The following is a 25,831-nucleotide window of genomic DNA, read 5'->3' on the forward strand; positions in this document are numbered from 1 at the left end:
TCCCATGACTTTGCGGTTCAGAGTCAAGAGCTCTTCCAAATGAGCTACCCAGACACAAGACACGAATATACATTGACATTTCATGAACGTGCAACTTTTACACTACAGATTTTTTTTTACATCACTCTCCGATTTAATCAAAAAATCTAAGCTGTGTGATATATACATTTTGAGTTAATACCATTAATATCAACCCATGTCCCTCTGCACTCTAGCAATTAGTGCACCTGGTGATACCTAGCCTGTCAGTCATTGGCTCCTCAATGGTGCTGAAAAGTGTACATGTACATTTATTCAAGTACCAATACAAGTGCTTAAGCACAGTACAATTTTAAGGTACTTTTACTTTACTTTCCATTTGTGTTACTTCTACTCTACTACAATTACAGCATATGACAGCTTTAGTTACTTGTAGATGTAATTATTAATACAACACCTACAGTAACCACATACAGCTGATCTACAATGTGACGCGTTATGAGCTTGTATGTGTATATAATAAGCAACCCATGCTGTATGATAACTTACATGAAATCCAATTCTGTCTATCCAATGGCTCAGTCAGTACACTGTCTACCCGCAAGTCTGTAGGTCCCTGGTTCAAACCCCAATTTAACCAGTCCAAATGTAATTTACTGAACAAAAATCATGACTTTGTTAATTAATGCATGTTCATATATCTCTCTCTGCCTCTGCCTCTGCCTTTTCCCTCGAAACCGCTTATTGCTGCTTGCAGCTATATTTATTATTATATACCAGTCATAGGAAAATGTCATCATCATTAATAATTGTATATCATCCAAATGATCCAGAAAGCCGCAACAAGCTTGGTCTTCAACCAGCCAAAATGTTCACGTTTCCTGGCTCTCCCCCCGTTCTCCACTCCCTACATTGGCTCCCACTTGCTGCCCTCACACTGATGTTGGCCTACAAAGCAACCAAAGGTATGACATCCCCATATCTTCAAGCCTGATCCAACCCTACAACCCCTCCCGCTCACTCAGATCAGCTAACACAGGGAAGCTGTCAGAATCTTCCCTAAAACACCCTGGACAACGCTCCACGCGTCCTAGACTCTGCTCCCTTATCTAAAACACCCTGGACAACGCTCCACACGTCCTAGACTCTTCTCTCTTCTCTAAAACACCCTGAACAGCGCTCCACACGTCCCAGACTCTTCTCCCTTCTGGCTCCCAAACTGTGGAACAAACTCCCCATTGCAATTAGAACTGCAGACTCACTCCCAATCTTCCATCGTAACCTGAAGACTCTCCTCTTCAGACTCCACCTCAGCCTGTAGCACTAGACATAGCCTCAACTACCTTGCAGTCTTATGCAAAGGCTAAAATGTAATTTATATAGCATGTTATGTAGACAGATGCCAGGTTCATTGTAGACCTGGCATCCTATAGTGTGTATAGTTTCAATGTACAGAATATATCTCTGCTGTCCGGCAGGAACCAGCTAACCCCAAAATGTTTTTTTTTTTTAGGAAATTTCAGGAAATGAAAAAAAGGGGAAAAAATGGAGTTAGGAGGTTTTGTTTATCATTGATAAGAACAGCTGAATGGACTTTCAAGCTCACAATGAGGTTCGGGGTCAAAAGGGGGTGGAGCCTGGAGTCAGCAAATCCAGCTAACTCCACCCCCCTTTGCTGGAGTTTTTGTCAGAAGAACTTTTTAATACTTTACATTGGTTTAATATTGGTTTTACCAACACAGACGTAAAGGGTGTTCAATAGCACTGATTTATGGAAAAAAATGCAAAAGCTGAGAAATGGAGTTAGCTGGTTCCTGCCGGACAGCAACGATATATATTATACTGTTTAGACTGATGATAGATTCTTGGTTTACCTACCGTATGATCCTAGATGACTATTTCTATGCATTTGATGTATTGCCTTGTTTTCCTTGCTTACTGTGAATCTCTCTGGATTAAGAGTTTCTGATAAATAAATGCCTACATTGTGAATTGTAACTGTAAATGTCAGTGTTTGGCCACCAGATGGCACCAGAGAACAATGTTTCATAGAATACTGGACATTCTACAATATTCTAGTTTTTCTACAAAGTAGAATGCAGAATAAAGCAAGAAATATCATCTAATGAAAATAGCTTGAATGAACAAGTGTAGAAACAAATAAAACAACACACATAATCCTGTAGAATATTACTAAAGTGATTAAAAACATACAAAACAAACTAGTAAAGACAATAATTAAAATGTAAAATCAGGTGGTGTAATGAAGTGTATAGAGGTGTGTTTTAGCCTGCATGGTCCTTTTTAAAATTCTACGTTCTAAGTAAGTAAAAACATTAATCCTGGTGTCTCTATTTTAGGCAGGTCATTATGTAGGTGAAAACATGTTTCATGTTATAGTTTAAGAGGTGTCGAGTGTTGAGTGCTGCTCTGAGATCAGCTCACCTCTCTTGTTCAGAACATTGGAGTAGTCGATCTCAGCGTTGTGTTTGCAGAATACCTCTGGTTGTGCTCTCATCACAGCCAGTGGACCTTTATTGAGACGCTCTGCCTGCTTCACACCAAGCTCAGTGTATCCAACCCACTGATCTACTCTGCTGTCCCACCTGATGAACTCATCACCATCGAAATTAAATGACTGTATGTACTGTATGTCCTTCAGCTCACTGGAATTAAACACACAGTGGCGAGCCACATAGAACACATATCCATCTGGAAATAGACAATTAAAAATGTCATTAATGTTCACTCTTATTATCATCTTATTAATATTATATAACTGCCCCCTATCGCCCAAATATGTCAATACATAAAGTCTAAAATAGGTTCACGCTTGCGAAATCTGTCAATACATTTTTTTGAATATATTGAATATCTTAAAGGGACTACACCATGAATTTAAAAAATAATAATAATATTTAATATCATATTGTTTATGTCCCTCAAACGTTTTTCAAAAGGTTTGAGCCTAAATCAAGCCTCAGATATACTCATTCCAACTAACTTCTCTCTGGCTTATAAAGTACTTTCACCTGCAATACCACATTGTCCTGTTTGGCTGTTTGGGGCGCTATTGAGACAGTTTGTATGCATGTTATCTCCTGGTTCTGTGTGGAAAGAAAAGAAAAAAAAGATTTTATTTTTATTTTTTTTAATATATATATTATTATTTTTTGGTTGGAACTGAAAAACGGGAGGAATTGTTCCCTGATGTAACGTAGGCACAGGGACCAAATCAGTTTGGCCTGTTTTTAGACCAATTTACAGAAAACCCCAGATTTGCTGTGAAAGCCTGAGTGTTCAAACTGGGGTATTTTTGAGGATAGAAGAGAGGTAGGGGAGACCAAAAACACACACAAAAGAAGAAAAAGTTAAAATTCATGGTGTAGTCCCTTTAAATACAATGCATTTGATTGAGCTACCAGTTAAGTTTTGTTGTCTGTCTGTCTGTCTGTCTGTCTGTCTGTCTGTCTGTCTGTCTGTCTGTCTGTCTGTCTGTCTGTCTGTCTGTCTGTCTCTGTCAGACCCCATCATGTATTCCAGGATAAGAGATACTGTAACATGTTTTATTTTGATGATAACTGTTGTCTAATCGTATATCTGCGCACCTCGAGCACATATTCATGTTTACTAAAAATACATATTATATAGAAAATATTTCACCATAAAAAACACAAATGCTTAATATACATGTTTGAACATTTTCATTCATGTTAAATACATTCAACCGTTTTAGTTAATAACTATTGTGTTAATAGTATTCATGTACCTTTCACTGGTGGTTTCTTCAAGGCAGTGCGAATGTCGTTCAGCTGGGCTATGCAGTATGCTTGATCATTCAAAGCATATTCATAAGCTCCTGGGTAGGTCATTGGATCTACGAACGGAGGCTGAGGCTCCACCATCTTCCTTTTGTTGTAGTCTGCGTACACCAACACTTCACCATCCAGTGCAATCATGCTCTCTTTATACGAGTCTTTAACTGTGTCTGAACAGCCAACGATTTTAATGTCCTCATGGAACACTGGGGAAAAAAACAAAGATGACATTAAATTCAACAACAAACTTTGACATGTTTGCAGTGGTGGAAAAAGTGCTCAAATATTTAACTTAAGTAAAGGTATCAATACTGCAATTTAGAAGTACTCTGTTGTTATGTAAAAGTCCGGAATTCAAAATGTACTTGTGTAAAAGTACAAAAGTATTGCTATAACTAGAAAAAGTGCTCCTCGGAGCATAAGTCTCCGCCAGGTCAGGTAGGTTGTTATGGCCTCCTATAATAGGCCAATGTGAAAAGGGTGCCATTTCTTCTTAGGCCTTGCACGACAATCGGACACTGCATTCATGATTTGAGGCATTTTGTTCCAAAAATGTGGTTTGCTAAATTAGACCTGCTGGTGGCACTATAACAGACCAAGGTGAAAAGGGTGGCATTTCTTCCTCGGCCTAGTGGAATGTGCGTGCAAAATTTCACGGAAATCGCACACTACGTTCATGATTTGAGGAATTTTGTTCTAAAGGGACCTATCGTGCAAACTTTGGAAGGCAATGTTAGTCAAGTCGGATGGAATATGAAATATCGGACACATCCATGTTGATCACATGACTATAGAGATACTGTATACCGATTTTTGGACAGAATCTGAAGGAGTAAGAGCAAAAAATGTGTATTACAAAACTAAAAGGTGTGAAAAATGCAGGGCAAAGGTTTTTCTTTGGCCTCTAGGGAGTGTGGGTGCAAAGTTTCACACAGATTGGTGCAGTTATAGCTAAAAACGTGAATCGGCCTGTTATAGCGCCACCATGGGGCTGATGTGGACGTTTTCAAGTGCCATTTCTTCCTGGGCCAAGTGGGAATCTCTGTGGAAAATTTCACGGAAATCGCATGCTGCGTTCATGATTTGAGGCATTTTGCATAATGTACCACTCCTGTAAACTTTGGAAGCCAATTTTAGCCAATCATGATGGAATATGGAAAATCAGACAGATCCGTGTTGATCACATGACTATAGAGATACTGTGTACCGATTTGCGTGTTTTTTTTGACAAAATCTGTAGGAGTAATAGCAAAAAATATGTTTTGCAAAAGTCTGCCTCATGGTGGCGCTATGACAGGCTGATCTGAAAAATGTAGGGCAGAGGTTCTGTTGTGGCATCCAAGGGGTGTGTGTGCGCAGTTTCACAGCGACCGGGTGGCGGAGATTAGCTGCTCGCAGACAGAAGGACGGACACACACACACACGGACGGACGGACGGACGGACGGACGGGGGGCAAAACATACTCTCTCGCCATGCCTATCGGCCTGGCAGAGACAAAAATGTATTTGAAGTACCGAAAGTACTAAAATGTTTGAACATAGCTGATCTTATAGCCTATGAAGTGAAAGGTTGGATATTAAAAGTAGCTTCCCGTCAAACGTTTTACTCACACTGAAACAGATTCAAATGTTTATTTTATTATTCATTATTATCATTCATGATATCTGTTTTAATGTTTATGTATTTGGACCAACATTCAAGATCCAATACTGTGTGTGTGTGTGTGTGTGTGTGTGTGTGTGTGTGTGTGTGTGTGCGTGCGTGCGTGCGTGCGTGCGTGCGTGCGTGCGTGCGTGCGTGCGTGCGTGCGTGCGTGCGTGCGTGCGTGCGTGCGTGCGTGCGGCGTGCGTGCGTGTGTGGCATTTGTTTGTATTGTGCATTGTTCATATTTGTTTTTATATAACATCTGTAGATATAAATGTATAATACTAGAAGTTCGGGCCGCTACGCGGCCCGAACGTCTAGCGTGACGCGTCGTTCACTTTGCAGTGCCACCTTACAGGCACCTCACAGTGTGAGAGAGAGTTTTGTGCTCTCCTAAATCCACGGCAGGCTTTGAAAGTACCCACTTCAGAAAGAGGTGACGTGCATCACCTCTCCAATGACCAAAACCCACTTTGTGATTACTCAGACCTGGTATGGCAGACCTGTGGGGAGTGTGCAGTGGTGTACAATGTGAAAAGATAGTTGAAATCGCAGGAGATGAAGTTAGCAGTTTATTTGTGTAAAGGGTCGTCGGCGTGGGTTGTGTTGAGGATGGAAGCCGTCGAACTGGTGCATCCTACCTATTTATAGGTAGGATGTGATGTCATGCTGTCGTGACATTACGTCACACTGGCGTGTCTCATCGTGATGTCACGACCGTGATGTCATATGACGTCACACTGGCTACATACAACGTTACAGACAACCGACATGGCGCAGGATTCAAATTGTATATATAGATTATATAATAACATAAATATAATGTACTTACTTCCTGGGATCGCTTTGACATGAAGTACAGAGGAGAGGATGAGGAGGGTGGCTGTAATCTTCATCATCACTGATCAAAACTGAACTGAATTGAATAGATGAGAATAAACAGTCGTTTACTGAAAGTTCTGGAGTCGCATTTGACCTCACAACTCAAGCCAGGAGGAGTCAGGGAGTCCTGAAGCCAGGAGGAGTCAGGGATCAAAACGGGAACCTCTAATGAACTCACAGACGCTTCTCTAATCCAAGCCTCACTACATCTCACTGATGAAACCATCAAATGTCTTTAAAAACACACTGGTCATATGATCAAAGTGTCACATGTGATCTGTGTGTGTGTGTGTGTGTGTGTGTGTGTGTGTGTGTGTGTGTGTGTGTGTGTGTGTGTGTGTGTGTGTGTGTGTGTGTGTGTGTGTGTGTGTGTGTGTGTGTGTGTGTGTGTGTGTGTGTGTGTGTGTGTGTGTGTTTGTGTGTGTGAAGCTTCTCACCGGAAACTTCCCAAACGTTAATTTCACTTCATGATTCACTCAGCAGCCAATCGGGATTAATATGTTATTAAACATCACCACAACCTGACAGACAGACTGTACTTTTTATTGTTAGGGACTGTTTTTTACCCCCCCTGAGTGACTGGAGAAAATGCAATAAACCATATGTTTATATTCACACCAACAGTAGGAGATAAAATGAACTAGAAAATAAAATAAACTAATAATATGACTCTTGTACTAATAAATAAGATACATAATAAACATTCATTCATTTGAATGAATGAATGTTTATTATGTATCTTATTTATTAGTACAAGAGTCATATTATTAGTTTATTTTATTTTATTTGGTTCAACATTGTAGCAGCAATAACAACAACATCAGGTCTGGCAGGTGAGCCAGTAGGGTACAACAGTATATCTTCCCGGTGGGGGCTCCACACTGGCAGGTGAGCCAGTATAAAGTACAACATTATGTCTTCACTGCATAGTATATATGATCCATATGTGTCACAGATACATTCAGTGATAGGTTTCTGTCACACATTCTGAAGAAGTTTCCTTATACTTTTTAAACTTATTGTATTTTATATATAATGATGTACAGTATCTATCTATCTATCTATCTATCTATCTATCTATCTATCTATCTATCTATCTATCTATCTATCTATCTATCTATCTATCTATTTATCTTTCTATCTATCTATCTACCCACCCACCCATCTATCTACCTACCTACCTACCGACCGACCCACCCATCCATCTATCTACCCACCCACCCACCTACCTACCTACCTATCAATCAATCAGGTGCACTGATGCTCCAATCCACACCAAACGTGGCACAAACACTGTTCAGATCTGTCAAGAGATAAAAAAGAATGGAAACCGTTGCTCTGATCAGCGCAAATTAGGACTGGATTTAGTCTATAATTAATTTACTTTTAATCATTTTAAGCTAAGGTGTTCTACATTCTCACATAAATGAGTCACATTTGACCTTACAACTGAACAACTTATTGGTCAAAGGTCAAAGGTGACATCTTGCAGCATCGGAGTGGTTAGAGGTACACACCACACACACACACACACACACACACACACACACACACACACACACACACACACACACACACACACACACACACACACACACACACACACACACACACACACACACACACACACACACAGATCACATGTGACACTTTGGTCACATGACCAGTTTGATGTCTTCCTCCACCGTGTGTGTGTGTGTGTGTGTGTGTGTGTGTGTGTGTGTGTGTGTGTGTGTGTGTGTGTGTGTGTGTGTGTGTGTGTGTGTGTGTGTGTGTGTGTGTGTGTGTGTGTGTGTGTGTGTGTGTGTGTGTGTGTGTGTGTGTGTGTTTGTGTGTGTGAAGCTTCTCACCGGAAACTTCCCAAACGTTAATTTCACTTCATGATTCACTCAGCAGCCAATCGGGATTAATATGTTATTAAACATCACCACAACCTGACAGACAGACTGTACTTTTTATTGTTAGGGACTGTTTTTTACCCCCCCCTGAGTGACTGGAGAAAATGCAATAAACCATATGTTTATATTCACACCAACAGTAGGAGGAGAACATAAAATGAATGAATGTTTATTATGTATCTTATTTATTAGTACAAGAGTCATATTATTAGTTTATTTTATTTTATTTGGTTCAACATTGTAGCAGCAATAACAACAACATCAGGTCTGGCAGGTGAGCCAGTAGGGTACAACAGTATATCTTCCCGGTGGGGGCTCCACACTGGCAGGTGAGCCAGTATAAAGTACAACATTATGTCTTCACTGCATAGTATATATGATCCATATGTGTCACAGATACATTCAGTGATAGGTTTCTGTCACACATTCTGAAGAAGTTTCCTTATACTTTTTAAACTTATTGTATTTTATATATAATGATGTACAGTATCTATCTATCTATCTATCTATCTATCTATCTATCTATCTATCTATCTATCTATCTATCTATCTATCTATCTATCTATCTATCTATCTATCTATCTATTTATCTTTCTATCTATCTATCTACCCACCCACCCATCTATCTACCTACCTACCTACCTACCGACCGACCCACCCATCCATCTATCTACCCACCCACCCACCTACCTACCTACCTATCAATCAATCAGGTGCACTGATGCTCCAATCCACACCAAACGTGGCACAAACACTGTTCAGATCTGTCAAGAGATAAAAAAGAATGGAAACCGTTGCTCTGATCAGCGCAAATTAGGACTGGATTTAGTCTATAATTAATTTACTTTTAATCATTTTAAGCTAAGGTGTTCTACATTCTCACATAAATGAGTCACATTTGACCTTACAACTGAACAACTTATTGGTCAAAGGTCAAAGGTGACATCTTGCAGCATCGGAGTGGTTAGAGGTACACACCACACAGACACACACACACACACACACACACACACACACACACACACACACACACACACACACACACACACACACACACACACACACACACACAGATCACATGTGACACTTTGGTCACATGACCAGTTTGATGTCTTCCTCCACCGCGTGTGTGTGTGTGTGTGTGTGTGTGTGTGTGTGTGTGTGTGTGTGTGTGTGTGTGTGTGTGTGTGTGTGTGCGTGTGCGTGTGCGTGTGTGTGTGTGGTTGAAGCTTCTCACTGGTAACTCCCCAAACGTTAATTTCACTTCCTGATTCACTCTAATCAGGATTATTATTTTATTAAACATCACCACAACCTGAGGAGAACATAAAATGAATGTTGATCTCTTCTGACGTTTATTATAGGTGAATCTATCGCCCTATTTCACGTCATTCATGTCAGGGGTCCATATGTGTCCTCTTGGGGGTACAAAAATACCCTTAACGAAAGAAAGATTCAGCTACTATGTTTTTTTGTGTATTTTTCATATTAACTACTAGCCTACTTGTTTACAATCAAGCTGTCAAAAACACAGAGTCGGGCGTGAGTTGTTTTCTCTCACTCTCTGTCTGTCTCTCCCCTTTACCTCCTTCCTCCGATCAGAGAGTCAGTTTCCATATGCAACGGAAAACACTGTATACAAAGCTTCATATCTGCATGAAAGCATCAAATGACCAATGTAGAAAAAAATAGTTAAAGTGGCTAACTAACCACAGAGTGCAAAGAAAGTGTAGCCTGTCAGACAACCCAAAATGCGACACCTCTGGCAAACAATGATCATACTGGCATGAAATGTGACACAAAAAAACTGTGAACAAGTTGAATTTCTAGTCTGCAGTGCGGGAAAATGTACTCAAATGTTTTACTTAAGTAAAAGTACCAATACTGCAATGTAGAAATACTCCGTTACAAGTAAGAGTCCGGAGTGAGTAAAAGTACAAACGTATTGGTATGAAAATATACCTGAAATACAAAAGTAAAAGTACTCATTATGCAGAATGTCCCCTTTCACAAGTTTTCAAATGTATTAAAATCTTTGGAAAATAGCAGATCTACAAGCTCACAATGCGTTGCATCGCGATGCATTGCGAGCTTGTAGATCGGCTATTTTCAAATGGCTGAAATATATATAGGGCTGAAGTGGTTAATGTATGTTTTGTAATAGTAATCAAAATCTACAAAGTAACTAGTAACTACATTTTTCAAACAATTGTAGTGGAGTAAAAGTACAATATTTTCCTCTGAGATGTAGTGGAGTAGAAGTAAAAGTACTGAAAATTGGAAAGTTAAAGTACCCCAAAATTGTACTTACTGTATAAAGTACAATACTTGAGTAAATGTACTTAGTTACTTTACACCACTGCTTGTCTGGGAGATCATGCTCTCAATGTAGGTGGTAAGAACTGGTGGAAAAGAGCAGGAAACTGGCACCAATAAATAAGTCACACCCAGTGTTCTATCATGGGAACACACACACACACACACACACGCACACGCACACGCACACGCACACGCACACGCACACACACACACACACACACACACACACACACACACACACACACACACACACACACTTAGAATTAATCACTACTGATAAACTTGCCGCGCTTCTCTGATCGGTAGCTCACACTGTGTTCAATATTAGGTTTTTTTACATGATGTAAAGATGAGAAGTGTTCAACACTCTGGTGATGCCATTACAGTTTTCCAACTAAGATCTAATATGAATCTGGCAACTAGGGGATACATTAATTCACGTGAGGTCAGCACGAGATCTCAAACGTTCCTCCGCTCTCCTAAGGAAAGTGTCTGTGACTGTGCGTGCATGTCTCAAACACCAGCAGACGGCATGCGTAATGTGCGTAATAAGCGCATGCATCGATAGACAACAACATCGTTTATTAGACATTATCAAAATGATTAATTAGTGCTTTGTAATTCAATCAATCAATCAATCAAAGTGTATTTATATAGCACGTTTCTTTCTTTTAAAAATGTCGACTGATTCGGTGACCTGCAGAGAGTCCGGCAGGCTGTTCCAGAGGCTAGGACCATAGTAGCAAAAAGCTGCTTCCCCATGCCTTTTTGAGCTATAGCCTCCGGAACATCTAGGAGACCGGTGCCAGAGGACCTAAGGGTTCTGCGGGGAACATACCAGGAAATCATTGCAGACAGGTAGGCCAGAGCACCTCCATGTAATGATTTAAAAAACAATAAAAGGATCTTAAAATCAATTCTAAAACTAACAGGCAGCCAGTACAGGGATTTTAAAATAGGTGTAATGTGTGCTCTCCGTCTGGTCTTTGTCAGCACACGTGCAGCTGTGTTCTGAACGGGCTGCAACTGACTGACTGCTTTTTTGGGCAGACCCAATCTGGGAACCCAGAGCCAAATGAAAAATGAAATGGATCGTTTTGGTTATAAGCCCACTTGTTTCTATGATGAAAGAGCAAGTTAAAATGTGAATATCTTTCTGTGGTTTTGTCTGCTCCGCGGACGCTATTGTTAAATTAGTTTCGGTTCGTTTCGAGGGGGGAAGGATCGACGGACACGTGAATCCCGCCCACTACATTTGATTGGGTAAAGCGCGGCCTGCTTCCTGATCTGAAGGCACGCCCACTTGTAGGCCAGTGTATACACGTTATGACGAACCTTCACGACAGATTCCAACGCAGAGCAGAATCTGTTCTTGAGAGATTAGGGGAGACCAGACAGGAGAGCATTGCAATAGTCAAGCCTGCTAGTAATAAAACAGTGCATTAATTGTTCTGTATCAGCCTGAGAAAGAAATGGTTGAACACTGGCGATGTTTCTCAGGTGATAAAATGATAGTTTTGTGACGTTTCTGATATGGGCCTCCATGTTTAGCTCAGAATCAAATATGACCCCAAGGTTTCTGACGGCAACCCGGGATGGAGAGGGTTGGCAGCCATAACCACTTCTTCTGAGGCCACATTCAAGAGGGTTTAAAAATCCATCAAGGCAGAATGAGAAGCGGCAACGACGACACAACGCATGGAAGTCACTTCTGGTCAGACGCAGGAGGAGCCAGGCCCGGAGGCAACCCACAGTGCCCAGAGCCTCCTAGTGTCACCAACACCTGCTGCCAACAGCTCACCTGCTACCCTAAGCCCCCAAGAGACAGTGGGGGCAGTAGCATGCCACTTGGACACAGGCCGGTGTCTGATCAGCCTTGGTTGGGACTTCTGGAGGAGGGTGCTTGTTTCAAGACCCGAAACACCCAGTGACTCAGGAAACGACACTGATGATGTGTCCAAGTTTGTGCATCAGTAGATGTTTTGTGAACCTATATAACATTTGTTAATATAACAGAACCATACCTGCAGACAGGACTGATGAAATAGGATTGTGGGTGTGTTTTTATACCTTTGTGTGGCCCTAGATCTTGGCACACAATAATATGAAATCTCATGATTAGTTACACCATTTTAGGTCAGCCTGACACAGTCCAATTCATCCATTACAATCAATCTATCTTCCCAGAACATTATGGTACAATAACCATAATGGGAAACTATTTGGAACATACATTGCTTTGAAATAACTTGTGATAATCTTACTGTGTCACAGTCTGAATATACCATACAGTCTGGATTTATCATAGACATATTGATATAGTTACATAGTTTGAAAATTATATGGATATGTTTAATACAAGGTATATGTTGCATCCTATAACATGGTATAATGTTAGTTTATGTTGTATCCTGCATTTCTATGAGAAGTGATCAGACCTGTGCAGCATCAATGTGCACTGATGAAAGCTGTGAGGGCTGCAACTACTATCCATGACTTTTAAGCGATTCATCTGATTACTTTTCTGATTAATCAAATAATTGAGAAGCTGCTTCACCACTTTTCAACATATCTTCATATAATAGGGCCTCACTAATGCTCATGATAAAATTATTAAAAAAAATTCTAATCAGTCTGTGTCTCAGAGGAGGGCTGTAGACAGTTCAGAAACCCGTCTACCAGTGACATCATCGATGGGGAATCCAAGCTAATAGAGACTGCAGGCTTTGTATTCCTGGAAAGTTGCAATGCAATAATAGATTCCATTGTTCTCGCCTTAATAAAAATCTGTAATCTGTAATCTTTTTGGAAAAAAGAATCCTTCCTAACGATGATGTCACTGGTAGACGGGTTTCTGGACTGTCCACAGCCCTCCTATGAGACACAGACCAAGTAGAAAAAAATTGTATCATTTTATCATGAGCATTAGTGAGGACCTATTATATGAAGATATGTTGAAAAGTGGTGAAGTCGTCCTTTAATAATGTTTTTACTTCTCAACAAATTGATTGACAACATCAGCCCTATGTTATACTATGTTGCACAACAGTGTCTGTGAGACATGTGAAAATAGCTGATCTATAAGCTCAAAACGCATCGCACTGTGACGTGTTGTGAGCTTGTAGATCTCCTATTTTTAATATTTTTGGATTTTAAATGTGTGGGAAGATTTTGCCTATAATGACATATCCAAAATAGGGATTGATTATTAATTGGTTAATTTATCAAATTAATGATAACAATTATTTTTCAATAATCACTTAATTTGATTAGTTGGATGAACTGTTGTACTCCTAGGTGGATGTTCTCTTGTCTACAGGTCAGGAAGGTCACATAGTGTTACTGTATATAAACAATGGACAGTACCCATAGAGTTAAAAATGACAGTACCCGAGACCAACAGCAGGGGGCAGCTATACACCAACTGGCGTCTAGACAAAGTGGTCGTCAGAAGAAGAACATACCCACAATGCAGTAGTGAAAACAACATGGTGTGTTGACTGACTGTTGTTGACACTTTAAAATACCATAGATTTATATAAAAGTAAAATACAAAGAAAAGTAAAAACGTGTCGTTTCTAAACAGTGTCGTCGTTAAGCAGCAGATGTTTGTTAGCAGCTCAACCACTGAAACACAGCAGGTAAAGATCAACTCATTCATGTTGGGTTTCATCTATCACCTACTATATTATACCTCTATGCCTCCACCCCAGATTGTTCTGAAATGTCACCAGTAAAGCCCGTACTTCTCCAAACATGTACAAATGCAAAATATAAGGTGATTACCCGCTTGCCCCAAATGTTAACTTGGTGTCCGTCGTGTTTGTGCAATGTATTAGTCCATATTCTTTGACAAAGAAGTGTTTTAATCCCGTTTGTGGCCGATTCTGCCGGAATTATCAATGGGCGTTAGTGAGGGGGCGCACCCGGTGAAAGCCGGAATTACACTCGATGTACGGGATTAAAACACTTCTTTGTTAAATACATTGCACAAACAGGCCGAACACCGAGTTAATATTTGGGGCAACTGGGTAAACACCTTATAATTTGCATTTGGAGCTTACATTCCAGGGTAATCTAAGTAAGATTCTCGTAGAGATAAAAACATGTAAAAATCGATAAAATACATCTACGAGAGTCCTTATATAAGGCTATAGTTCCATAGCAGCAGCAGCAGCAAGACATTGATATACGTTGTTTTGTAGCATGTTGTTGTTGACGTCACTATTATCATTGTAACCCTATAGTTACATCAGTTTTATAGCATTACTGTGGTTATCTCCATAATAAGCAATGAGGTGTAAACGTATCTTGTAAACCAGTAGGATCTTTACTCTGTCCACAGTAATGTTGATGTGATAGTTTCCCTGTCTTTCATGGGCTGCAAATTGACAGTTTAGCTCCAAACTCACCTTTAATTGACAAAGGTTTTCTCCTAATTTCTTCAAATTATATAGCGTGTATACTTCATAAGTTTATTGTTAAATCACAATTTTACAAAAACGGCAAACACGCCAAGGGAACATTGATTCAGCTCTAAATACTGAAAAGAAGGGAACAAAACTGGCACTATTGTAATTGATTTTTCATGAAGAATAAGGCATTCTAATGACATATGCAAGCTTTGGTCCTATGTAAGTCTGCCTCCGAGCAGACGTGAGAAAGAGCGTGCCTCCCGTCAAAAAAGATGAATGAATCAGACTATTTACATAAAAATATGAGCGTAAACAGCTTAGTGAATCATGCCCGACGGGTCTAATCGGAATGCATCATTATTCAATACGTTGTAGATCTGCTATTTTCAGATCACCTACGTTTTATAGGTTTAAACTGGTTGCACTGATTTTGATGCTGTACATTTTGCTGGGGCTCCCCTGGAACCCCCTCAAGGACCCCTGGGGGTCCCCGGACCTCAGTTTTACAACCATTGTTCTCATCTAATCTGTAAACCATTGGTTCTCAAAGTGGGGTCCGGGGACCCCCAGGGGTCCTTGAGGGAGTTCCAGGGGTCCCCAGCTAAATGATAGATTTAGATTAGGCACCAAATGGACCCTTATGGGTCTGTAACTCTGAGAGTGTACATTTGTACACTCAGAGTTAAATTGACATAGATTTTACAATATAAATTGTGGTCCAAGTGATAGAAATGCCTTTAAATGGGGGTCTGTAGCCCTAATGCATGTCAAACTGGGGGTCCTTGAAATTAAAATGCTTGAGAATCACTGCTAGAGACGTAAAATATCTTCTCTTATGGGGGTCCCTGGCATATCTTTTGAAATGGGGGTCCGCGGGCTAATAAGTGTCAATTTGGGGGTCCTTGACATGAAAAAGTTTGAGAACCACTGCTGTAAACAACTGTGCAGAGCCATGGGCGGTCCTTTCATGAGGAGGGAGGGTGGGGACTAGGATAAGTGGGTGGTCAGCGTGTGTCGTGTTCCTATCCAATCGTGGCAACGCCCCCTTTTTTGATGTAGTAGGAACCGCATGGTTCCGCGGCGTGCAACGTTAAACATTGGATTTACAATCCCAGCGCCTCTGGATTGAATCCCTCACCCGCTGTTGTTTATTTATCTAATCTAAAATGTGTCACAAATTATTTTATTAGGATTAAGGTTAGGTTTAGGCATAGTTTTTGTTGCTCCCCGCGAAGCGGACCACTCGGCCCACTTGGTGAGAAGACTACAGCCCCTAATATGAAATTAGGAAGTAGTTAGGCAAAAACAATGTTAGAACGACGCACTGTCTCTAGTGGCTCTACGTCCACTAGAGCCGACTCAGCGCAATTCGAGTCATGTACCGATAAGGACAGAATCGTAATTTAAAAATGTAAAATTTAAGAAATATTGTTAGTGGGAATGAAAACATCAGCACACCACCGGAAGTGGAGCGCTGAGGCCAGACCAAAACCCCGGTTTCCTTGCGCACGGGTGCTCCATTCAGCTCGTCCCAGAGCCAAGTGAAAGAGTAAAAAACAGCAGAGGGCGCCGTTTTTCCTTTTTATTTGTCGATGGGTTCCCAGATTGTAATTGTCCATACGTTTCTCCTTCACGCCCACTGCGTGGGGTTCCAGTCCATGAACATAAGTCAGTGTCGGGTCCTATGTTGCCTAGAACAGAAACACTATAATTAGACTCCAAGTTATCACTAAGTGGGGAGGTTTGCTTACCGCCTGTGCACCTGTCTGGTCAACGTGGGACCGGCTTCGAATGCTATCAATGCATTGAATGGGAGATTATCACGTTTTATCAGACCATTGAATGGGCGAGTAGGCGATATACGGACCTACCCGCGATTTGTCAGACCATTCATTGGGTGTAATCAGGAGCTACTGACCTACTTGGAGGCGGAGCAGTCCCCACAACAAGACTTACGATTCTGTGCCTATCGGTACATAACTCCAACGGCGCTGAGTAGGCTCAGGCGAACGTCGCACCATTCAGGACGGCAACTCGTCGCTTTAGCACCCTCGGTGGTCCTTCACGGGTCTCCAGTTCGCCTGAGACTGAGCGCCTCCGTCATGGTCCGAAACCAAAACCGAAACTGAAGTATTTAAGTCATCTCCGTTGGTAGGTCAGTATGTCTTGATAACACCCAATGAATGGTCTGATAAATCGCGGGTAGGTAAGTAGGTCGCCTACTTCGCCCATTCAATGGTCTAATAAAAGGTGATAATGTCCCATTCAATGCATTGATAGCATCCGAATCAGGTGAACGTGGAGAGTCAGGCCACACTGGGGCAGAGACGGTGCTTTTGTTCTGCTGGTGCGCTCCCCAGCTGGGCAACGCAGGTACGCTCAAATCAGGTTGATTCCATTGGTGGATTGGCAGGTAGTGTCCCGCGATGACGCAGCCCAGCTGGGGGCGTGGCCTGCTTGGCCCCGCAGCGCCTCTGCCCCACTGACTCTCCCTGTTGAGGTGCTTACCTGACAGGCGGTTGCCTAGCGACACTCCAGTTTACTGTACAAGTTTTGGAAAAACATTCTTTCTCCTTATATTATATTGATACCCAATGATCATGTTTTAGGGGAAGTAGAACCATGGAACCCTAAAGTCCTTATTCAATTCCTTCATTTCAGACCAGTGTGTGGAGTCCAGACTGCAGGTGAAGATGAACTCTCCAGACTCAGCCAGGGACATTTCTATTAAACAGGAACCTGAAGACCACCCGCACCTCAGTAAGTTTAATGTTCTCTCTTTCTTAAAATGTTTCTGTTCTATTGTAGAGCTGTCGCAATATAATTTCTTTACTCTGCAATAATCATGACAAAATATATCATGGTGCATCGCAGGAGTCCATCTTTTGACACATTTCCATGTTAGTCCAGGGGCCAACACTGATATTTTTACAAATTGGTACCACCTAAGGTGACCGTAAAGTTTTTGTATTTTTGTCTTCCTACATGTCTCTAGTTTATATTTTGGTATGATAACCCTTCCAATCTTGTAGCTTAATGGCAGTTATCACTACCTACCGGCTAATGTATCCAGTAGGAGACACAAAGCAGAATCTTTGTGTCTCCTACCGGAAATACACCCGGGCATCAAATTATTGTGACAAAAAACAAAATATATCCATGTCTTCAAGGCTTCATGGGGTGTGCAATTGATAACTTCTCAGATTGTTGGTGTTTGCAAAAAGACTGCTTTCCATAAGCTTGTATAAGTTGACCCTCCTTATAGGGTGGTCATAGCTGAATGGGTAGAGAGTCCCCCTGGGAAACTTAAAGGAGGAGTTCACCCAAAAAATGATTTATTTTCTATCAATTGCACACCCCATGGAGCCTTGAATACATGGATATATTTTGGTTTTGTCGCAATAATTTCATGCCCGTGTGTATTTCCGGTAGGAGACACAAAGATTCTACTTTGTGTCTCCTACCGGATACATTAGCCGGTAGGTAGTGATAACTGCCATTAAGCTACAAGATTGGAAGGGTTATCATACCAAAATAGACATGTAGGAAGACAAAAATACAAAAACTTTACGGTCACCTTAGGTGGTACCAAAATATGGCTTGGCCCCTGGACTATGTGTAGTCTTAACTCATTCAGTGCTATTGACGTGTAACACGTCCATTTTTTCTGAAGCCGAGAGTGCCAATGACGTGTAACATGTCCAAACAGTGTTTACGCTAGATGGCACTGTTCCCCAACCTGTGATCCACCATTTCACTCTCAGGCACACAAAGAAACAGGAGATCACGTCATTGCAAAATCTCAGTCACCATACGCTTCCTTGTTATTCGATTTGGGAAAACGTCTGTATCTTGCCTCCCTTGTTCTCGTCTGAATTTTTGGCCAGACATGCTATATTAAACGGCCAATAACTAGAGAATGGACAGTCGAAATGAGACGTTTTGATTTTAGATTTTTTTGCGGAAGCACATTAAAAATCTCCGTGTTTAGCAACGATCGGGGGATCGATCATACTGGAGATAAATATTCTGTGACTACTTAAAAAGGTGAGACAAACGAGAAATCGCACTACTGGCCATTATTTATTTATTTACTTGGCACAGCATGAGTTAAGTTAAGCATGAATGATTCCCTAATGTGAATCCTATAATCTTTGCACCCAAGATTCATATGTTGGAGAGTTGGGCTTATTTTTTTGGGCCATTTTGCCTGTAGCGTCTGCAAATATTATTGTTATTCTTGACACCACTAGGTCTCCAGTTATTAAAGTCCTTATTCAATTGCTTCATTTCAGACCAGTGTGTGGAGTCCAGACTGCAGGTGAAGATGAACTCTCCAGACTCAGCCAGGGACATTTCTATTAAACAGGAGGAACCTGAAGACCACCCACACCTCAGTAAGTTTCATGTGCTCTCTCTTTCTTTCATATTGTCTGTTCTGTTGTAGAGCTGTTACAATAATAACACAGATCTTCAATGGGCTTTTTCCTCAGTACGTATTGTCACTATACGATACTCTCGGCAAAAAAATATAATGACAATGATAATATCTGGATATTCATAGCCATCATTAAATATCACTCAATATTCCTTTTTAACATGTTTTATTCTCATTACAATATCCAAAAGCACGTCCTCTTTTTCACAAATGCAATACAAAAGAAAAACTGCAACAAATTGTACATTTTTCTACAGAGTGGCCGTAGACCAAAGCATAGATCACATACTTTAAATCACACATGTTCGCTGTGTGACTGTTATAAATATTGAGCTCAAACTCATCTGTGATTGGCTCAGAGACACCCAGCTCCTGTTTCACTGGGTATTACGTTAAGATATGGTTGCAAAAAGCTGGTCTATAAAGGACGACTTCACCCATTTTTAACCTATCTTCATATAATAGATCCTCACTAATGCTCCTGATAAAATGGTGTCATGTTTTTCCTACTCAGTCTGTGTCTCATAGGAGGTCTGTGGACACTTCAGAAATCCATCTACCAGTGACATCATCAGTAGGAAGGTTTCTTAGTTTTTCTTCAATATTTTTTATTTTATTTTTATTAACGCAGGAACAATGGCTTCCATTATAGCATGCTAACTTTCCAGCAATAGAAAGCCTGTAGTTTCTATTAGCTTGGATTCCCCATCGATGATGTCACTGGTAGACGGGTTTCTGAACTGTCCACAGCCCTCCTCTGAGACACAGACTGAGTTGACAAAAATGTTGCCATATTATCATGAGCATTAGTGACATTCAATTATATGAAGACAGGTTGAAAATGGGTGAAGTCGTCCTTTAAGTGGTTAACAACATTTAAATACGTATCTTCTTCAACTATTTCCAGATTTCAGTGCATTGCACGTCACTTGAAAGCTTACAGTCTGCACTTTGGTAATATGTAAAAAAAAACAGAATAATATAATGACCATGACTTGCAGCACATTCTATTGGATGTGGAAAGAAACTTGCTTGACCTATTGGCAGCATGCACAAGAAATGTGGCGCTGATCGGTACAGTGGTTTGTGAAATTAGCCCTAGACACACAGACAGATTCACAGACTCCTTTATAGACATACTCTACAGGGCCTGGTCACGAAAATAAGTGTACATACATTTGAAACTACGACCCATTAACTTTCACCAGACATGTCAAGCTTTTGTGTTTGGAGGTTCTTCTGTTGCATAACGTCATGCACTACATGGCATGAGCTATGATTGGTCTACTTTGGAGGTGACACACATACATACTGTACATAGAGACAAATACAGTTGTATATAGCTTGGCCTACAGCCTCACTTACTCCCAAATCAGAGCTCACATATTGATTGATTGAACACTTTCGAGCCTGCTTTAGAGTTTCCAGAACCACCTGCAACAACCTGTACTTATTTAATAACTGTTTTGTCAGTCTTAGTAGGTAATAGCTATTTACATGGAAGATAGAACAATAGATATACATTTTAGGTGTTCACTATCATGTTATTTTCCTGCTCCTAGCCATCCTGCACATGGTTGTGTGTAAAGAGGAGGATTCTCCTGAACAGAAGAGGAGCCCCAGTCTGCTCCAGGAGGAACCAGAGCCTCCACAGATTAAAGAGGAACAGGAGGAGATACTTCAAAGACCAGAGGAGCCTGATGGATCAGTGTTGACATTACTAGCAGTGAAAAGTGAAGTTGACGATGAACACATCTCTTCACACTGCTCTGAAGTTGAAGTTGAAGTTGAATCTGACACTGAAGTCACTGAAGACAGTGATGATTGGGGGGAGACAAGTGGAGGTGTTCACACTGGAGAAAAACCTTTCCTCTGTAAACTGTGTAACAAGAGTTTCAGCCGTTCATCTAACCTGAAGCGACACCAGCGTGTCCACACTGGAGAAAAACCTTTCCACTGTAAACATTGTGACAAGAGTTTCAGTGAGTCAAGTACTCTGAAGACACACCAGCGTATCCACACTGGAGAAAAACCTTTCCACTGTAAATATTGTGACAAGAGTTTCAGTGACTCAAGTGCACAGAAGATACACCAGCGTATCCACACTGGAGAAAAACCTTTCCATTGTGAACATTGTCACAAGAGTTTCTTTCAGTCAAGTCATCTGAAGACACACGAGCGTATCCACACTGGAGAAAAACCTTTCCACTGTAAATATTGTGACAAGAGTTTCCGTGACTCAAGTGCACAGAAGACACACCAGCGTATCCACACTGGAGAAAAACCTTTCCACTGTAAACAATGCGACAAGAGTTTCATCTGGTCAAGTACTCTTGAGGCACACCAGCGTATTCACACTAGAGAAAAACCTTCCATTGTAAACATTGTCACAACAGTTTCAGACAGTTATATGACATGAAGTGACACCAGCGCATCCACTCTGGAGAAAAATCTTTCCACTGTCAACATTGTGACAAGAGTTTCCGTCAGTCACGCCAACTGAACACACACCAGCGTGTCCACACTGGAATAAACTCTTGTCACTGTGTTAACAGTGTGAGAAGAGTTTCAGTCACTTAAGTGCTCTAAAAAGATATCGGTGCATTCACACCAAGGGGGAGGAAAAACACTTTCCACTATAAATCAGCTCACTGGGAGGATCAAATTAAACAGCTGCATGTTGTCAGGGAGTTGAATAGACAAGCAAAAGTATCATGGAGATTTATAATGCTCCTGTCAATAGAAGTCTCCATTATGACTCATCTTGTGGAGTCTTTCTCCATCTCTTTAGGGGTTCTTATTTTAAACATTAATACAATTAGTATAGTGTTAACGATTGATTGATTGATTGATTGATGTACTTTATTTAGTAAGACATGAGAACAACAGTATATGGAAGTACTAATTCACAATACAAGATCTACTAAACTGGAAGACTCATTAAAGCACTAAGCTTGTTTAAAATGAGATACTCATGCACACAAATCATGATGACATATAAGAGACAGACAGATATACACACTACTATACAGAACGTCATACAATCAGCTTACAATCAGGTTGCTGGTATGAAAAATGAAAAAACCCGACCCACGCATCACTAGTGAGTAGGGTTTTACACTCCTTTACTCCTTTTGGTAGGGCATTCCACATTTTTGTTGAATAGCATGAGAACGAGTTCATTCCCTTTGTTGAGCCAAATCTGGGTTGAACATGATTCGTGGAGCTGCCTCTGGTGTTATGATCGTGGACTTCTTTAACGTTTTGGACCCTTTTCCAGGCCCATTGTAAGTTGCTGTACCCCTATCCTCAACCCGAAGCCATCCAATCCTAGCAAAATGAGCAGGGGTTAGATTGGTTTTGTAATTGAGGTCAAGAATTAGCCTTGTTGTTTTGGGATGTTTGGAGCCTTGTTTTTGGAGCCTTTTTTTCTTTCTTCTTTTACTTAAAGGCATTCCAAATTATTGTGGTGTTATTTATTCATATTATAAATGACCATGTAAACCATATTGATTGTATAAGGTAGGACTGTTTCTCCAGAATTTGAGTTTTATATCATGATTTGAGGTCATTGTGCTGTGTGCTATTACATGCTCAATGAATGGGGCACCATTTCAATTACCTTTCTTATTTAATATCAGTTAACTAAGGCTAAAGTACTTTGCATGTATGTTTTATGAATTATGACAGTAATTGTTACACTTAATGAAATAGCTATGATCATTATTAACTCATTGAGTGCCAGGATTGCCAGAATTATTTCAGAATTGATTCTGAAAAGTGCCAGAGTTTTTTTCACAGAAAACAAAAAGTGCTTAGGAAGCGAGATACTGCCTTTTTCAGTTCTAAGTTAAACAAGGAGTGGATGGAGCTGCACACCTTCAGATGATGATATCTTGGGTTCTGAACATGTTTTTCAAAAAAAAAAAAAAAAATCATTTTTATGCTATTTTTTTAAAAACACGTCAAACACGTTAATGGCACGTTGAGCCATAGCGCTAAAAACGCGTGAAACACGTTAATGGCACTCAGTGAGTTAAGTTGGATTACATTATTAAATTGTGATCTGAATCGGAATCAGCTTCAGCTTTATTGTCACATAACCGGTTTAGACTACAGAAATAAAAAAGTGGGTGAAATTATTTTTTGTGCAAGTTCTATCGTTTGTATTTCCAAAAATGAAAGGGTAGAAGAAGAAGAAGGGGGAGATCAATCAAAGACACAAACAATGATCTACGTATTTACACATAGTACCTGGGGTAAGATATAAAGGTGTGTGAGCATAGCAGCAGATGTATACTGTACATGATATACTATGGAGTGGACGTTAAGGTCTGTTAAGTATGTCAATCAATCAAACCATTTAAATCATTTTAATTGTATGCTGGTTAACTGAGGGATGTATTTTTTTTTTATGATTCATGACTAGTAATTACACTTAATGTAATGACTATGATCACTATTAAGTCGTATTACATGATTAAGAGTGTGATGTGATGGAAAATTAAAGCCTGTGCAAAGCCCTATAGCACACACAGATGTGCAAGATGTTTTATTACTATGCTATAAGCCTAATGGATTATTATCAGGAAGGTGAAATACAAGCTATGATCTCTTAACATTACTACACTGCTCAAAATAATGAAGGGAACACATTGATCCCTTCATTCTTTTCAGCAGTTTTTGTTAGCAGTATGTACACAGTTCCTGAAAACTCAAAATAATTAAGGGATCAAAGTGTTACATTTCTTTGAGCAGTATATTTGGGATGTGTGGAAGTGTGGTGACATCTGGAGAGACAGAGGACGGCCGGAGAGACGGCAACCCGGGGTGGAGAGGGTTGGCAGCCCTAACCACTTCTTCTGAGGGGAAGAACCCAAAGCAAGCTACATACTGAGGTAACACTTTTTGATGTTTTAATTGAGGCCAATAAGTAGCCTTAGTAGTTTGTTTTGGGATGTTTGGAGCCTTGTTTTTTTTAGCCTTTTCTTCTTTCTTCTTTTACTTAAAGGTATTCCAAATTATTGTGATGTTATTTATTTATATTATAAATGACCATCGTTGCACGTGAAGTCAATGAGTCCCCTGCTCCTCCATTCTCAAAGCCAGCAACCAGCAGCTTGTAGCCGTCCGCCTCCGAACCCACATAGAAATTGGAGTTAAAGGCAAACACTGTGTTTCCCTCAAAGTCTTCATGGCCACCCTCAGCTGGTACCTTTTGTTCTTGGTCAGGAGATGCATGTTCTCCAGTCCCAGCCAGTACTCGCCTGATGCGTCTCCAGTGACAAATACCACAAAGGAGTGTGTACTATATTATAATCATTATAATTATTATATAGGGTTAGGGTTAGGGTATGTTCTGATTTTCTGAATAAACATAAAAAAGGTAAGTAACCCATTTTCACAAAATAGATGTATCATGACCGTCTGCCTAGGATTCTGTTCAAACAGTCTCAGTAATAAAGTGATATGCACAATTATGAATTATGTGAATTCATATTATTTATTCATTTTAGAGTTTTGGGGGGCTTTTTATGCCTTTATTTTAGAGAGGGATAGGGAAAGTAGGCTGGCAGGAAATGGGGAGAGAGATGGGGGGGGTGACATGCAGCAAAGGTCGTCTGAAACGGGAGTCGAACCCGCGACACGCTGTCAGCATTGCATTGCAGCCTAGGGTGCCTGGACAGCCACTTTACGGCACTGCACAGACCGTGAATTTTTTTAATTGTCTAAGTGGGTGAGGTTCCTGGCAACACACCAAGTTTACGATACTGAATCAACTTCCTTACTGGAAACTAGCTGCTGTCTTTGGAATGTGAACTGACAGAGGATTCCTGTAACACTGACTGAGAGGAACCAGGATTGACAGCTCGTCATGTTGCATTGTGACTAGTTTAGAGCATACATGGGCAACTGGCGGCCCGGGGGCCACATGCGCCCCCCACCTTCACTTAATGTGGCCCGCAGGTTAATATAGGATTACTGATATATTATTGATTTCAGCTGTTACAATTCCAAACATGCAAACATGACCAACTTTAATTACTTCAGTCTATATTAGTAGCGTAATGACTATTAAAATGCATTTTTCACATACTGTGTATTTGTATTTAAGTTCATAAAGTTAACATAAGTATAACTAAATGCATTTGAAATTAAATAATAATGTCACTTTCCATGATTCCAATTAAAAAAATAGCACCAAAACAAATCTGGATTCCAATTCAAAAATAGCAAAAATAGCAGATCTACAAGCTCAAAAAGCGGCAGGCTGCGACGCGTTTTGAGCTTGTAGATCGGCTATTTTTGCTACTTTTGTATGACATAGACTGGCAAAAAAGTTAAAATACGGAGAGACAGTATATGCAATGTGGCCCTCTGGAGTGAGTGTGGAAATATAGTGGCCCTCTCCATCATCAAAGTGTGTGTGTGTGTGT

The 25,831-nt window shown here is 40.5% G+C and overlaps 1 protein-coding gene across 1 annotated transcript in view; it reads left to right on the top strand.

The window, feature by feature from the left end:
* Window positions 1-14,155: 14,155 nt before the first annotated feature.
* LOC311055920 (uncharacterized protein) overlaps window positions 14,156-25,831 on the top strand; it is a 71,247-nt gene continuing 59,571 nt past the window's right edge. Inside the window, exons 1-3 of the mRNA XM_084072190.1 lie at window positions 14,156-14,182; window positions 17,618-17,716; window positions 19,252-19,353. Of these exons, the coding sequence (XP_083928316.1) occupies window positions 17,650-17,716; window positions 19,252-19,353 (169 nt within the window). The 5' untranslated portion in view covers window positions 14,156-14,182; window positions 17,618-17,649. The remainder of the gene's footprint in view (window positions 14,183-17,617; window positions 17,717-19,251; window positions 19,354-25,831) is intronic.

Source organism: Gymnoscopelus microlampas, assembly GCF_963454915.1.
Source record: "Gymnoscopelus microlampas genome assembly, chromosome: 11".
Classification (NCBI taxonomy): Eukaryota; Metazoa; Chordata; class Actinopteri; order Myctophiformes; family Myctophidae; genus Gymnoscopelus; species Gymnoscopelus microlampas.